Raw genomic sequence first — 17,698 nt, forward strand, 5'->3', positions numbered from 1 at the left:
TTATCGTTTTCAAGCAAATTGAGCTCTTGACATACGGAATGAAATTTTGGGCACACTATACCATTAGCAGTTCGTAGTGATTCGAACGATGTTGGCCCTCGAACATTCACCAGTAACAGTATTCATAATCTTCGGAGGAACTGCATATATACGGCCAAGAGCATCAGTAGAGCCCACATCCGTATGACCAGGAACCGCGTCGCCTTGCTTCCGACGTTGAAAAATCTTCGATGAAGCCTTACGATAACACACTGGGTGTAACTAACACACACACACATGGCGGATCTCACATGGTGGGTCATACATGGTGGGTCGCGGTAGTCCAGGGCGTAAAGCGTTGGACTACTGACCGGAGGGTCCCGGGTTCGATTCCCGAGCAAGGCACCTGCAGCTGCCCCACCCAAGCTATGTGATTTTTCGGGTACCAGGTCTTCCTGGGAAACCATAACCGGCGAAGGGAAAGGAACTTGCCCCCCTACCCTGAAGTGTGAATTTCACGCGCCGTCGGGCTTAGTACTGCCATCACCCACCAAACCGACCTTCGGGTTGATTACTGTGTTTATGGTGTTTTATATAGAAATACACACACACACACACACACACATATATATATATATATATATATATATATATATATATATATATACACTTATCACATACATATACACATTTACATATTTATATATATGCCCACACACATCAGCAGTTACAGTAAATACAGTATCAGCTTTACCCTTCACCTACTTTCGTACTGTATTTATCGTCCACACTTTTACGAAACTCAAAAAACGACCTCAATTCTATCGCGGCATGTAACATCTTAAGATTTATTTTCATGCACCTTCTCTTTCTGCTATTCTTAGATTTCCTATGATAATTTTGCCTACACAATTACCTGATGAATAATTCAGTATTTACATTATAATTATGTATTTATAATGCTACAAAAATTCTCAAGTACTTTCTATCCTCGTTGCTGCTGAATATATATTTATCCTTACTTTTTTCAACTTACATACTGAACATTTCTTCCTAATTTGTCCTTAATTTCTTCCTCCCAGTACATGTTTATTGAATTCGTAGACTGCCCCTTTATAAATATTCACCATTAACATTTTTTTTATTACTCTGCGTTCATATCCCAAGTTATTACATTTCCCATGGGAAATCTACCCGATTTTAATACTTCTTAACGCAAAACGTGCATACGTAGCCGTGGGGGAAGTATAGTGTTGACTTACACGCTTTATTAAACTACGCTTTAAAATATAATTATTCTTTCTTGGCAGTAACAGTGAAAAAATTAATATTTTTCATAATTGTATTTAATTTGTCAGACCTTCTGCACGAAATTTAGTCGAATACCATTCATCGAATATTTTTAAAACCATCCCTGATAAAAGTTTACTTTTCGGTCTAAATCTAATTAATTCTAGTATTTTACTATTATTTGTGGTCGTTACAGTGCATTTCATTAAAACTCGCCCCAACCAGTTTTTGTCTATCACCAGGGTCATATTCTTTGAACGTTGGCGGTTTTTTTTTTCCAAAGTTCATCACAATATAATTGTATTGGAATTAACTCTTTGCCACCTCCAAAATTCGTGTTCGATATTACTTTAAAAAATATTTAAAAACTTTTATTACGTTTACGGGGAGGGAGTTGAAAGGGAATGAATGAAATTTGCCACTGAATTACCGCAGGAAAGGAGTTGTAAATAAATTTCTATTACAAAGAATGTAGTCCTAAATATAATTATGTTAGACAATTCTTTTGAACATTGCTCCGGATATGCGTTAATTCTTAATTACATAACAATAATACCCCATACTTGCTCCGGATATGCGTTAATTCTTAATTACATAGCAATAATACCCCATACTTTTAGTGGAATGTGAAGTTTATTCCTTTACATTTTACATATTTGTAAAACACTAGGCCGCACCGTATGCATAATATTTTATCCTTCCCGACTCTACTTAACTAATGCTTTTGTATGTATTTGTTGAGTACCATTTACAGATTGCTACTCAATTTTTCTACTTTCATGATTGTTTTTTTATTTTGAATATATTTAATGAATTCTTTCTTTTACTTTTCCTTACTAATTTTTTTCTTATATTCTTCCTTATGTATAACCAAACCGGTATTTCATACTACAGAAACGCATTAGGAATATTGGAATTGAAGTGTAGTATTCTATTTAAATTTTATTTCTTTAAATAAACCAACTAAAAATATGATTCAACATGAAATATATTTATTAATTAAACGAATGACCATTTCGATAGCTTGCTGAAATCTAATTTTGGCTGAAATATGGAGGATGCATTTAGACGCCAAAAAATTCGTACCTCCCCTGATAACAGCAGATTAAAAACATCTAGGGCGCTTCTGACAGGAACCATGTGGTCGAGCTAAAGAGCATAAAACCATCTGGTCCTCGATCAAACAGGTCATGCGTTTACAGATATGACATTGAGACAAAAGTTCAATATTCGCAATGGATTAATGATTCATCCCAGTGCTCCAACAGAGCTCGACAAGTTCCCTCTATTAACGAGGTGACGTTGGCTATTTATTTCCAAAAATTCTTCCCTTTCAGAAAAATATAAGTAAGAAAGAATAAATTTCATTCTTCTTTTTGTAGATCCAAACTGACATTTCAAATCGCATAAACACATTAGGAATATTGACGCTTAAAACTGTTATTCCATTTAAACTTTATTTCTTTTAGAAAAACGACTAATACTTTGATTCAACAAACAATATAATTATTGATTCAATGAGTGGATGCCATATCTTCACAATGCTTTCCTGCAAACTAAATATCATTTCTTTCCGTTAATTTTTATATTGATGGTAACATTTAGCAAAGCGGAAACCTTAAATCAAAAGTGAAAAAAACATTCCCTAATTCTTGATTTCAGCTATAAACACCTACAGTGTAATATATTATGTGGAAGTGGAACCATGAAAAGAAAACATGGAGACTGAAAATGCCTATTAACCCCTACGATGGGAAAGACGTGATTTCTCGAATTATATAATTTTCGTACTCAGGCAGTATTGAATTAAAGATACTATGAACATTGTTGCTTATATTATTCGAAAGCATAAATATAGATTCACGGCATTTAAAAATATAATTAAATATTAATTTATTTCATTAGGCATTAACTCCTTGCCGGTTCATTATTTAAATATTAAGATGAGGTCTAAATACCCTCCTCGGACTACAACCTTGAAGTGGTGGAAGGGCTTGTGCGTTCCAATGACCCCTAGAGCTGTGCTGGCGGGAGTATTAATTATTGCTCCTGGAAGGGTCACCCATGCCAGATAGGTCGAAGGTAAGGAGCCAGACGAAAGGTAGTCCACGCAGCGTCTGTTCCTCAGTGAGGCGGCTGCAATGGCGTCTGACCCCATTGGGGTGGCCAGTAACTGATAGTGTCACGTTAAAAACATTGTTGAGGAAGGCAACGGGAAACCACCTCAATTATCATTCCAAAGATAAAAATATAATGGACAATTTAAAGATTTTGTGTCCTGGCAACTACGGGGCTCGGACCAATCGGCCGTGTGTCGTGCCCGGCAGCGGGGGAGGCAAGGCTTCCGCGGTCGTCATCCCACGAAACCCTTGCAAGGAAAAACCAACAGCAGCAGGACAGAACACACGGGAGAAGAAGACAACACTAGTTAGAATAGGAACGTGGAATATTAGGACAATGTTGAGGACAGGGAAATTGGAGAATGTTAAGCGAGAGATGGAAAGGGGAAATATCGATATTTTAGGTCTATGCGAGGTGAGATGGAAAGATAGCGGGGATTACTGGAGTGATCAGTATAGAATAATATACAGCGGCGGGGACGAGAGCCAACGAGGGGTAGCCATAGTATTAAATGAAGAGGGAGGGAGAAGCGTAGTCAACATAGAACAGAAGACGGATACAATATTACTAGCAGAGATAAAAGTAGAACCGATAAACTTGGTTATTATTCAGGTATACATGCCACCGAGCAACCATAAAGAGGATGAGGTCGATAGAATATACGATCAGTTAGAGGGCATTAACACCGACAGGGAAACATTTCATAGTGATGAGGGATTGGAATGTGATGGTAGGCGAAGGAAGAGGTGGTGATGAGGTGGGGGACTACGGTTTAAGCACGAGGAATGACCGCGGGGAAAAAGCAGTTGAGTTCCGCAGGATACAGGGGTTAGCCATCACCAACACTTGATTTCGACACCAAAAAAGACGCAGGTATGCATGGAAAATTCCGGTTGACTTAGAAAGGTATCAGCTAGATTATATTATATAACAAAAGTTTAGGAACAGTGTGATAAATTCGCACAGCTTCCCGGGAGCGGATGCGGACTCTGACCAAAATTTAGCTGCTATGAAATGTAGCGTCCGTTTTAAAAAGATAAGGCAGGGGCGGCGGGTTATAAAATGAAATGCCGAAGCCTTAAATGGATTGAAAAAGACGAAGTACCAAACAGGCTGTAGAGGAAATCATGGAGGATGGTAAAGAGCTAAGTAGTATTGAAGAAAAATGGGAAAGCATCAAGAAAGGGTTGTCTAAAACCACAAATGGCACTATTGGAACCATTACCGCGAAAAGGACTTGGAAACCATGGATCAAGGATGAGATGATTACAAAGATGGATGAGAGAAGAAAATGGAAGAATGTAAATACGGAGTTGGGCAACATGAAGTACAAAGAGTTAAACATTAAATTTAGGCGGGCAAAAAATAACGCAAAAGAAACATGATGGAAGACGTGGTGTGAGGATATGGAAAGTTTGCAGAGGAAGGATGAAATTGGTGCGATGTACAGCAAAGTTAAATCTTTATCGGGAAATAAGAAAGCAAAATCTATGCTGATAGTAGGAGATAAGGCGGGTGAGATCCAAGGCGATGACTATTAGCGCAGGAAAGATCCAAGAGAGATGGAAAGAATACATAGGAGGACAGTATAGTAAAGAACTTAGACCAACAAAGTTAGACATAGAAAAGGAATATGACATAGAAGAAGATGGGTTAGGTCCAGGTATACTTGACGATGAGATAGATGGGGGTGGATAACATTCATGAGGAACTACTGAAATGTTTAGGAAAATGTGTGAGGGAGAGGCTATATGGGCTGATTCGTAGTATCTAAGAGCAAGGAATCTGGCCGGAAGACTTTGTGAGATCAGTGTTAGTTACTATTCCGAAAAAAGTAAAGCCTACATCATGTGAGGACTATAGGGCAATAAGTTTGATATCACACGCCGCTAACGTTGTTCTAAGGATCACAAAAAAAGATAGAGAGTGAGGCAAATGACCGCGGCCATTGCCTCGGCCTGCTTAGGGTTTGACCAGTTTGGGGTTTAGGAAGGGGAGGGGTACGCATGATGCCATTGCAGTAAGGAGATTATTAATAGAGAGGAATACAGAATACACGATGATGTGTTACAGGTATGGGTTGGGAATCAATACTATTAAAACAAAGGTGATGCGATATGAGAAGGAAAAACGCGACGATAAATAGATGAAAGGAGAAAGAAAGTAGTCGGAGGTGAAGAGGGACCTGATGTAGAGTAGGATTCTGGATTTTGTGGTTTGCTAGGGGTCACAAAATGTTTCTTTTGTAGCTGTGTCGATCCAAAAACCTACCTTAACTGGTAGAGTACCCAGTAACAATAATATATTGCTAGTAAAATTAATTTGGCTATTTTTTAAAATTCTGTTCTTAGGTTTGTCCATTCCTACGTTAATTTAAAATCAAGAGGTTTTATAAAAGCATTTGTAATAAAATATTTCAAAGACAAATTAACATGACTGGCATATTCAACTTGTGAATTTAATATTTTAACTTAAACACCGAGGAGTTTTTATTTGAATGATTTATTACTTTTTCAAAATATAAATAATAAAAAGTGATATATTTATAAGAAATATGAAATATATAAAAACAATATATTTTGTTGAAAAAAGACGATAACAGTGTCCAAGGCTGTGAGTTCTTGGGACCTATAATGATATTATTACAGGTAAATAACACAAAATAAAACAATTTAAAGAGTACAATATGACGAAGGATGAAGAGGACGTAGTTCTTCGCCGAATGTGATAACCCGTCCAACAGAGTCGTGGTGTCCGACGCATTCTATTCCTGCAATTGAACTTCCGAGATGGAGGGTGCGACGGCATTAAAAGCGGTGGGTATAGCGGATGCCGCCGCCGTATTGCGGCCTGCCCGTGCCGTATCTGCCGCCGTAGTCCCTAGAATAGTGCCCGTGGACGTCCACCCGCCCCCTGCCGTCGTTAGACTGCCAAACGTTGCCCTCCCCTCTGGCCTCCACTCGCCGGCCTCCTCCTTCGCCCCTGCTAACCGAAACGTCCACCTGACCCCTGTCACTGGACCCCCCGGCGTGGCCACCCCCCTGAGGGACGTTTGCCCCCGGCTGGGTGCTTCTCCTGGAGCGGGCGCCAACAACCGGCTCCTCCTCCGAATGACTCACCTTCGGCTGTTGTCGTGATAAAGATGAAAGCAGAAACAAGGATGAGAATACCACATTGAGTACGCTGTTGTCAAATACTCTACAATGAAGAAACTTTTCGTAGAGTGGTTAGGAAAACACTGGGTTAAACTGGAATGTAACCTTGAGAGGAACAGATAGACTTATGGGGCAAAAATATTTAGTAAATTAATCAGCCGGCTATTGACTAATTAATTTACTCATGCATTTTTAATCCATTAACCTTGCTGCAATCGGCTCCGTAGTTAAACATTTTTATTATCATATCGTCTTTGACCTCCGTTATTGACCTCATATCGTCTTTGACCTCCCCGCACTTGCAGCGCCTTGCGGGGTATTATGTAGATGTAGATATGCGTGGACGGTTATGTTTTTTGATCATTTTGACTTGACAGGTGTTTCAGCAGTACATAAATATTCGCTTTAGTCCCTCGCGATACATATTTCTACAGAATAGCCCTTCTGGTAACACTTTGCATAAAATAATTAGCTTATAACGGTTTTAAACATCTAAAATGTCACCGCAGTTGAAACTTTTCAAAAATTCAATTGAAATAATATGTATGTGATTTAAAAATAGTGAAACAGTTAGAAGATAGATTGATAAAAATAGATATTAATTTGATTTTATATTTATTATGTCTAACCATGCCGTAACTAAATTAGAATTTAAAATGTATCATGCGGTGACAAAGTTAGAATTTTAACCAGATCAGAATTCACGTTTATAGTATACAAGATGTAATATTAAGGGGATGAGATGAGCATTTATAGCATTTCACTTCAGACACCGAGATGTATTACGCCAAGTGAACAATGTTCAATTTATGGAGTAGAATAAGTAGCGAGAAATAGTGATATAAATCAGCCAAAGAAATGTAGAAACCTTTAAGTCTTACATTTCTCAATGGCATTAAACGATAATTATGCTCATGTATGCTGACAGCGGATGTGAAACGTATTGATTGCATCAGAAAAAACATAAATTTTTGAATGAGTGTGTGCGCCATAGTGGATATATTTTTGCATGTGGTTTTGTTCCTTTTTACGGGTGGTGACCAAACACCCCCCGCCACACGCCTTTGCGGCGGCTTGCCGGGTTTTATGTAGATGTAGATGTATTAATTTGTACGCATTAATATCCGTCACTTACCTCGTTCTCCAAAGCGATTTCCATAACCATTTCCGTAGATATCGTCCTTGACTCAGATTCCGGACCGATTAAGTCCAAAGGCGTTAGATATTGATGGAGAGGAATCATTCTTCCATGACGAATGTCATACAACGCCGCAATAGGTTGCACTTCTGAAATAGGTATCCTCGGATATGCGGCGACCAATCCCAGGAATGCCGCGGACAGCAGCAGCACAAATGTTTTCATCTTTCTTCACTGTTCCAAACTGAATATACTTAGGGATTATTTTAGTATATCTGATATCTTTAAACTCACTTGGTAAACCTTCAGCTATGATTTAGGTACATAAAGCGATGGCAAGTTTTGTTTTGCACAGCAACTTCGTCCATGCTAATACTCACCAAATATCCAGCCTCTTCGTTGATAGAATGGACTCCTTCTCACAATGGATGTATGGAAGGTTGATTGCTGCCCTCGCTGTTGGGGTTGCTCGAATGGTGTTCGTGCTTGATGCGATCCATCTTTTATACACTGAAGTCATGAATGGGAAATTTACCAGCATAGAAATTGTTCTTCCCCGCACAGTTTGATACTCGGAAGGAAGAGTCTGCTTCATGTCTTGATGATATTTGTGAACTTGGTGGAAAAGTTCATGAACCTTTTGCCTTGGTAAATCGGAAAATAACGCCGTTTTCCTCATTCATCCTCAGCATAAGTTTGCTTTTAACAAGTGTTATGCCATCATGCTGGGGATTTCCATATTTGAAAGAACGAATGTGGAAATGGAATGATACACGCCATCGATTCATTTAGCATATAAAACCTCGGTCTCAAAAATTATATTAATAAAAAGACACTTACTAATTATATTTACTTTAATTCCGCATTTTGTGCATAATATTTATAAATTTAAATCATTTTTTTGGGTGAGGGATGTTAAGAGTGTATGCATGATCTCTATTTCAGCCGCGTGTACTGTGGTAGTCGATAGGAAACTATTTATATGTGCTGGTTATACTCATCTTTTCCCTGACCGGGTATTTAATTACGAAATTAAAAATCAATATTCCATTGTAAATTTGAGATGAGAGATGGCTAATATTTGAATGGGTATACTTGCGTGCATGCAATCTACAGGCTATTGCCAATGGTCTTTTTCAATGTTTTTAATACATGTTAATTTTTTTCGGATATTTTTTTGGCTTACGTTTTGTGAATAAAAACAATAACTTATTGCCATTTACTTATAATTTAATTTAAAATATTTAAAAAAAGTGAACTGAGAATTCTAAACATATGTCTCTTGACCTACGAAATTTATATCTACATATACGTAATACCCTGCAAGCCGCCGCAAGGGCATGTGGAGGGTTTGTCAAGCCACATCGTCTAAATGGGAACGAAGCAACATGCAAACTCAATATATAAATGAATACATACACCCATTGTGGCGTATACATTCATGCCAAACTCTTTTTAACTTCACTCATACATATATATATATATATATATATATATATATATATATATATATATATATATATATATATATATATATATATATATATATGTATATATGCATATCTGTATAGTCCATCATGTTAATCTTGAGAATGATAATTGAGGTGGTTTCCCGTTGCCCTCCTCAACAATGTTTTTAACGTGACACTATCACTTCCTGGCCGCCCCAATGGGGTCAGACGCCATTGCAGCCGCCTCACTGAGGAACAGACGCTGCGTGGACTACCTTTCGTCTGGCTCCTAACCTTCGACCTATCTAGCATGGGTGACCCTTCCAGGAGCAATTATTATTACTCCCGCCAGCACAGCTCTAGGGGTCATCGGAACGCACAAGCCCTTCCACCACGTCAAGGTTTGCTGATGACCAAGCTTTAGTTTTCAGTCAGCCAAGGGGCTGCAAGCATTGCTTAGTGAAGTGTCGCACTGAATTGGAAATTCAGTGCGACAGGTATGGGATGAGAATCATTATTAATAAAACAAAGGTTATGCGATTTTCTAGGAAGAAAAAGGCTAAGCTTAACATTAGAATAGGAGGGCAAAAACTAGAGCAGGTAGAACAGTTTACGTTTCTCGGGATTGTTTTAGACCAACAGGGTCAAAGTAGTAGGGACGTAAACAATCTAACCCAATCTTTTTCTGCCTTAAAAAACGTTTTCCCTCTGTTATTATGAACTATTTCTTTAACTAATTATTTAGAGGAAGTGTATGTACCATCTTAGGGAAAAGTTATAATGTTTTAATCCTCTGTTGGTTTAAGCGTTATACTATTTACCAAAACTAAATATATTAATTAGTTTATTAATTACCTAAAAAATAAATTAACTGTCCAATTGCCCCGTTAGGAGTAAGAACAGCACTCATAACCATCACCAATTAACAGGTGGCTTTCCCAATAAGCCTGAGATAGAAACGCAGTAGTTAAGCGAGGTAAGTGTATTCAATATTTTATATCATTTCAACCAAAGTAAATTATGTATCTAAGGAATATCATCTCTGTAAATAATCCGTTAGTAGCGAGCATATGTAATTTCTTTTATGTTCGGATATCGTCTCCAATTTCAGTGTTAGTCTGTCGAATGTATTAAAAAAGACAAAAAAATATAATTGGAGCGATTGTGCTTTTGTATATATTTTTTGGTAATATAGCCGTGCACTTGGTTGGATCACAACTAAATTTGGAATAGAAAATACGGTAGTGGTGCTTCGGTAGATCAAAGTAAGGTACTCTAACTAAGAAATGCATATATTTTACTTTACAAGATTGCCTTATTATTAATAGATCAACTGCCTTCCGTTTGACATTCATTGATTTCTCTTAAGTCAAAAAGTCAAAGTAGTCAAAAGACTAAAGTCAAAAAGATTTCTGTAGAGCTCACGCGAAACCAGTAGTAGCACGCTTGCACTTCTCCTACTCTCCCTAAATTCTTTAGTTTCCCCTCTCCATTGTACACTCCGCTCGCCCATAACCAAGGTCACCTTCCCCGCGTCAACAGCCTTTCCCTTGGGTCACCCACCAGCTACTTAACCCCCCGCTGCGAGGGTACTCGACCCTCACTCGACTACTAATTTGCAATCAGCCTATACTTATGCACACATCGAACTTACCCACCTACTTGAGTTACTTGCACCTTGCGAGCGCATTTTCCACACCACTCGAGTTATAACAGTGTAAAACCTAGGCGTTAAAACATAAATTAACTTTTAAAAAGTAATCGAGAATAGGATGGCTACCCAAAGGTCCTCCGTCCATGACTCGAAAGTAGCGGCGGAGAGTGAGCCCTTAAGGGCCCGCGTCGCCGAGCTAGAGAGGATAGTGGCGGAGCTCTGCTCCAGGCTGACGGGGTGTGTGGCCGCCTCGGGCCTGGGGGCTCGCCCCGTTGCCTCCCGAACCGCAAGCAGCACCAGTTTGGTGTCCCGGGTGCGTCCGGGTGCAAATGTTAATAAGTCGGTCTTGAAGGCGGCCGTGGCCGGCCCTTCTCGCCCGGTGGCGACCGCTTCCCCTCGGCCAGAGGAGTGGAAGGTGGCGGCCAAGAGGCGCGGAGCTGCGGCGAGGTCGATTCCGGGAGAGGGGGTGGTGGAGGCCGCCCCCATCCCTGTCAACAACGGCTTCGCGGCGCTGTCCGAGGACGGCGTCGAGACGCCTGTTTGCGCGTCCGAGAGCGCACCCCGATCCTCGACGTCCTCCATCCCTAGGGGTAGTCGTGCTGGAAGGGGGGAATCTTATTTCTAGGGAGTTCAACGTCCGGCGGTTGGTGGCCCAATTGCGGGAGAGGTCGGATAGGGACGTGATGAACCAGAGGGTTACCACATACTGTGTGCCTGGGGGGTTAATTCCTAACGCCACGACTGCAGTAAGGGCGGCGGTCCGGGGCACGAACTGCTCCCTGCTGCGGTTGGTAGCCCATGTAGGCACCAACGATGCTTCCAGGTACGGGTCCGAAAGGATTTTGGGTGCTTTTAGGGACCTAAAATCCGAAGTGGACCGTGTGCGGGAGGCATCTGGTGTGGACTTGCGGTTGTCCATATGCAGCATTGTCCCGCGGACTGACTGCGGTGCTTACGTTTGGAGTCATATTGAGTCTCTAAGCGGAAGGCTGTGGAAATTCTGTCGGGCCCTGGGGGCCGAGTTTGTGGACTTGAGACCGGTGCTCGGGTCTTGTCGCGCTCCCTTGAACCGCTCTGGGGTCCACTACACCCCTGAGGCGTCGGTTCGGTTGGCTCATAGGATCTTCGAGCACTGTATATATTTTTTAGGCAAATGAATAGGTTAGGTAGTAGAGTAAATTTAAATTTAAAGATAAATTTCCCTGATAACGATATTATAAAGTGTAGGTCAATTAGTGGGTCTCACAATACTAAGTTGTTTAAAGAGATTTCTCGAAGTACGTATAGTGCTAATGAAACAAAAGAAAGAATTACTTATCAGAATATAGACCGAATGTGTATTAAGACACCCAAAAGATTTATAAATAGCATCACCAGAAAGCAGACCGCAATGAACACAAAGAGGGTTCTAGACGAAGAAATAATTTCCGTAGTAGTAGTTAACTGCCGAAGTTTAAAAAATAAGATACCCGAATCCACCACCTCATTCACAGCACAGAGTCAGATATCATTATAGGAACAGAAAGTTGGTTAACAGATGATACCGCAGACAGCGAAATATTTCCCAAGTCCTTCACAGTTAATAGAAATGACGGACAGAATAGAGCCGGAGGATGAGTGTTTATCGCGGTTAAAAACTCTGGCGTCAGTAGAGCTGAGTTATTTCCTGATAACTGCCTAGAAGGTGTCTGGTGCTCAGTAAAAATGCCCAGTGCGAAAAGAATATGTCTGTGCGTATTATAGACCACCCCATGCTGGCGTTAACTCAATACTAGATCTAGAAAGGAAGATAAAAAGCTTTACATCCAAGCTTAGCATAGACTAATAATCGGTGGAGATTTTAATGTTCCCACAGTAGATTGGGATTCGTACAGTTTTATAAATGGAGGTAAAGGCAAGGATTTATGTGAGTCCCTCTTAATGACGTTCACCTCAAATTCTCTACATCAATTGGTCACTTCACCAACAAGGGGAAAGAACATTCTTGACCTATTAGCTACTAATATACCCGAAAAGGTCTTAAATGTAGGAGTTATTGATGAAATCAGTGTTCACAGGGCTGTAAACGCTAAATTTTCCCTAAGCGTAGAAAACGTTAACTTACCTCAGAGAAAAATTTATTTATTCAATAAAGCTGACTATGATGCCTTAAAATGTGAGTTAAACTGTTCCTATCTTAGATTTTACGAATTAAGCAAAACCAGGAGTTTCAAGGATAACTGGAATAATTTTCTTGCTGCAACACGTTCAGCAATACAGAGATTCATACCTAGTAAATATATAAGAGAGAATGAGGAACCCCGTTGTTACAACTCTGGAGGTCGGAAATCACCAAGACGGCAAAGGGCCATTCTGGTATGAATATAAGATTAGAGAGATTGACTGCAAGACTGACAGGTTTGAATGGTCATTTTTTCCAAGAACAATAAGAGACCAGAATGCTTGCAATCGAAATCCCCCGGGAGTCGGCTCGACATAATAAGTATTAACCTACAAGGTAGCGACTGCGCATGGTTACACTAGTATACTTATATATTTTTTTGCAGGTTCCCCTCACCTTTCCCCATCCATTTGAAAAACTCTGACCCCCTCATCCCTTACCCTTTCCTCCTGGTGCAGCACCCCCTGCCACACACCTTTTTGGTGGCTCGCAGGGTATTGATGTAGATGTAGATTTCATATTTGTTCCATTAAAAGCTTCACATGCCTTCCTGCTTTCAATAAACGAGATGTTCAGCAAATTTCCGCATATTTTGAATAGTGCGTCTACATTTGGTTATTTTAAATCTCTTGGAGTTGATGTGTCTGCAGAAACTTGCTAAATGACTGTTTTCAACCACTGATATTTTGTTTTGCTGATAATTTACGGCCATTTTCATGAAGGGGTGTTCTTGGAGTGGCATAACACCGGACCCGCGGAAATGAGCTCTTTGAAGGAGAAGCGTTGTTCTGTGAAATTCTGCGTGAAACCCTACAAATCATTCACTGAAGCTTTTGAGTGGATTTTCAAGACTTATGGCGAGGAGTCTTTTAAACGTACCGCGAGTTATTAGTAGTTTACCCGGTGCCAAAAAGGAATAGAAATCTGTTGAAGATGATGAGCGTTCCGGAAGACCATGAACGTCGGCTGATGACCTCACATCGCGAAATTGAACGATATTATTCGTGCAGATCTACGTTTTACTGTCAGTAGTCTTGCAGTAGAGTGTGGCATTTCGATGTTTTGGTGAAATTAAACTTTGGCTGAAATATTGAGGATACATCTAGTAGCCACCAAATTCGTACCTCGCCTGATGACAGCAGGCCAGAAACAACATCTAGTGCAAGTCTGACAGGAACCGTATGGTTGATTTAAAGAGCATGAAACCATCTGGTCCACGGTCAAACATGTGATGAGTCATGGGTTAACAGATACTATATGTCAGCGAGACAAAGGTGCAGTCGCCACAGTGGATTACTGAAACATCCCAGCGCTCCAAAAGGGGTCGATAAATTTTTGCGAGTATCAAGGTAACGTTGACTGTTTTTTTCGATTCGAAGGGGGCTGTGCATCAGTAATAACAACGCAACGGCTGGACAGTCAACACGGAGTACTACCAGGGAGGTATGACACGCCTTAGAGAAAGAGTCAGCAGAAATGACCCAAACTTTGGAGGAGCGACTAGTTGGGGAGGAGACTACTTCGAAAGGGACCTGGGATGAATAATTTTTAGTGATGTATTTCGTGTTATGAAAAAGTAAGGGAAGTTTGCGAATTGACCTCCTTCTTTAGCCTTTAATGTTTTCACCACACCTTTTCAGTTTTGTTGCAACATCCGTGATTGATTAATTTATACTCTCTCCCCTGCTCCATTTTACTGTGATTTTTTTATTTCCTTCGAATGCGTGGTCTGCTTACACATTCAATTTAACTTCTGCAGCTGAAATATTTTAATGTAATTGTACTCCAACAAAAGCATTATATTTTATCTTTCCCGGCTCTACTGAACTAATGTTTTTGAATGAATTTTTTGAGCACCACTTACAGAAGACTGCTCAATGTTTCTACTTTTGGGATTATTTTTTATCATGAGCATATTCATTGACTTCTTTCTTTTACTTTTCCTTACCTGATGGTAATATAATTCTTCCTTTTGTAGATTCAAACTGATATTTCATATGGCATAAACGCATTAGGAATATCGTCATTGAAAAGTAGTATTCCAATTAAATTTTATTTCCTTTAGTAAAACGACTAATACTTTGATTCAACAAAATTAATAATTATTGATTCAACGAGTGGATCATGGAGTACCCTTCATGATGTTTTGCTTCAAAATAGATCTGATTACTTCCCGTTAATTTTCACATTATTGGTAACATGTAGCAAAGCGGAAACCTTTATATCAATGGTGAAAAAATCATTCCCTAATTCTAAAGTTTAGCCATAAACATCTGTAGAGTAATATTTTATGTAACAGTTGAACCATGGAAAGAAAGCATAGAGAAAGAAAAATGTTTAATAGGCGCTTCGATGGGAAAGACGTTTATTTTTCGAGTTATAACATTTTCGTACTCATGGAACACGGGATAATTGATACAATGGATAATAATTCTGATATTATTTGATAGCATAAATATAGTGTCACGGCATTTAAAATGAAATATTATTTTTTTTTCAATTGGCATTTACTCCTTCCCGATTAAATTGTAAAACATTAAGATGAGGTTCTATATTTAGAAATGAGGAACGTATTCTAATTGATATCCGACTTCACTTTGGATCCTCTGATTGCTTTACTGTACACCTGATATCATAGCATCACTTCTTAAAGTGTATTTAACATTTTACAAAATTTAATTTTATTCGTGCAGCTTTTTGTGCTCTATAGTGAAAAATTATTTTTACATTTCTTTGACGCTCGCAGTACTATTACTTTCTTTTTGTCATAAGAAGTCGTATTATTAAATCATTTTCATCATATTTAAAGGGATTCCCCTGTTTTATGTCATTTTGCCTTTGCGGCTTTTGAAATTTGGTTGAAACATATTTTGATTAAAAATATGATACCGGTAAAAGTGAAATTAGCTTCCAAATTTTTTTAAAAATATATGATAGACGTAACACATTTCCGACTTAATTAAATGAATTCTTAAATTCATTGAATAAAGTTACCATTGGTAATTTCGTCAAAAACATTTCAAATCTGTCCTAATGTGTGCTTTGCTAAATGTTACCAATAATGTGAAAGTTAACGGGAAATAATCAGATCTATATTGCAGCAAAACATAATGAAGGCCACTCCATAATCCACTCTTGAAGACTAATTTAACGACTTGAATGATTATTATTTAAGATTCGTAACTGATGAGTATAATATTGTAAATTATAAAAGAAGGAAATTTTATAAAATTGTTTATTACGTTTTCACAAATACAAAAATAAAAGAGTGGTACATGTGACTTAAAAAATGATATTTTAAGAAGAAATATCAAATACATAAACACAATGATTTTTATAAAAAAAGACGATAACATCAATACGGAATATAACAATTTAAACAGTACAATATGCCGAAAAGATGGAGGAAGCATAGTTCTTCGCCGCATGTAATAAGTCGTCCAACAGAGGCGTGGTGTCCGCCGTATTCTATTCCTGCAGTTGACTTTTCGAAACGTAAGGCCCGAAGGTATCAGAAGCGGTGAGAGTAGCGGATGCCGCCGCCGTATTGCGGCCTGCCCGTGCCGTGTCTGCCACCGTAGTCCCTAGAATAGTGCCCGTGGACGTCCACCCGCCCCCTGCCGTCGTTAGACTGCCAAACGTTGCCCTCCCCTCTGGCCTCCACTCGCCGGCCTCCTCCTTCGCCCCTGCTAACCGAAACGTCCACCTGACCCCTGTCACTGGACCCCCCGGACTGGCCACCCCCCTGAGGGACGTTTGCCCCCGGCTGGGTGCTTCTCCTGGAGCGGGCGCCAACAACCGGCTCCTCCTCCAAAGGTCTCACCTTCGGTTGCTGCTGTGAGAAAGATGAAAGGGGAAACAAGGATGAGAATACCACATCGAGTACACTGCACAAATTTTAATTGACAAATACCCTACAATCAATAGTCCTTTAGCATAGTGGGTAAAGAAAACGCTGGGTTAAACTGGAATGTATCGTTGAGAGGGACTGATAGACTTTTGGGGCAAAAATGTTTATTGAATTAATCCGCTATTGATTAATTAATTCACAGATGTATTTTAAAATTATGAAACTTGCTGTAAGTGACTCTGAAGGCATATTTTTTTATTATCATATCACACATCTATTTTTAATCGATGAACCTTGATGCAATCGGCTCCGTAGTCAAACATTTTTATTATCATATCGTCTTTGACCTCCGTTTTTAATTTGAATGTATTAATATCCATCACTTACCTCGTTTTCCAGAGCGATTTCCATATCCATATCCGTCGATATCGTCCTTGACTCAGATTCCGGACCGATTAAGTCCATAGGCGATAGATATTGATGGAGAGGAATCATTCTTCCGTGACGTATATAATACAATGCCTCAATAGGTTGCACCTGTACTTCTGAAATAGGTATCCTCGGATAGGTGGCGACCAATCCCAGGAAGGTGGCGGACAGAAGCAGCACAAATGTTTTCATCTTCCTTCGCTGTTCAAAACTGAATATACTTAGGGATTATTTTAGTATATCTGATATCTTTAAACTCACTTGCTTAAAATTCAGCTTATGATTTAGGCACATAAAGCGATGGCAAGTTTTGTTTTGCACAGCAACTTCGTCCATGCTAATACTCACCAAATATCCAGCCTCTTCGTTGATGGAATGTACTCCTTCTCACAATGGATGTATGGAAGGTTGATTGCTGCCCTCGCTGTTGGGGTTGATCGAATGGTGTTCGTGCTTGATGCGATCCATCT

General features: G+C 39.5%; 1 protein-coding gene across 1 annotated transcript; it reads right to left on the reverse strand.

The window, feature by feature from the left end:
* Positions 1-5,891: 5,891 nt before the first annotated feature.
* On the reverse strand, positions 5,892-17,660 carry LOC139687701 (uncharacterized). The gene is made up of 6 exons (XM_071584955.1): positions 17,577-17,660; positions 17,187-17,439; positions 16,466-16,784; positions 10,915-11,387; positions 7,681-7,908; positions 5,892-6,515 (listed from the first exon to the last, which is right to left on the reverse strand). Exons 2-6 carry the CDS (start codon positions 17,418-17,420, stop codon positions 6,198-6,200), a joined length of 1,572 nt encoding a protein of 523 aa, XP_071441056.1. The 5' UTR covers positions 17,421-17,439; positions 17,577-17,660; the 3' UTR covers positions 5,892-6,197.
* Between the last annotated feature and the right edge of the window lie 38 nt (positions 17,661-17,698).

This window comes from Hetaerina americana, unplaced genomic scaffold (assembly GCF_022747635.1).
Source record: "Hetaerina americana unplaced genomic scaffold, ioHetAmer1.1.p SCAF_2, whole genome shotgun sequence".
In the NCBI taxonomy this organism is placed as follows: domain Eukaryota; kingdom Metazoa; phylum Arthropoda; class Insecta; order Odonata; family Calopterygidae; genus Hetaerina; species Hetaerina americana.

Excerpts from the sequence above, each read along its gene's own strand:
- LOC139687701 (XM_071584955.1), bottom strand. The coding sequence starts at position 17,420 with ATGAAAACATTTGTGCTGCTTCTGTCCGCCACCTTCCTGGGATTGGTC. Across the intron at positions 11,388-16,465 it reads CATCCGCTACTCTCACCGCT|CACGACTACCCCTAGGGATG; the intron begins TCTGATACCTTC and ends CCCCCCTTCCAG. Across the intron at positions 6,516-7,680 it reads AAATCGCTTTGGAGAACGAG|CCGAAGGTGAGTCATTCGGA; the intron begins GTAAGTGACGGA and ends TCACGACAACAG.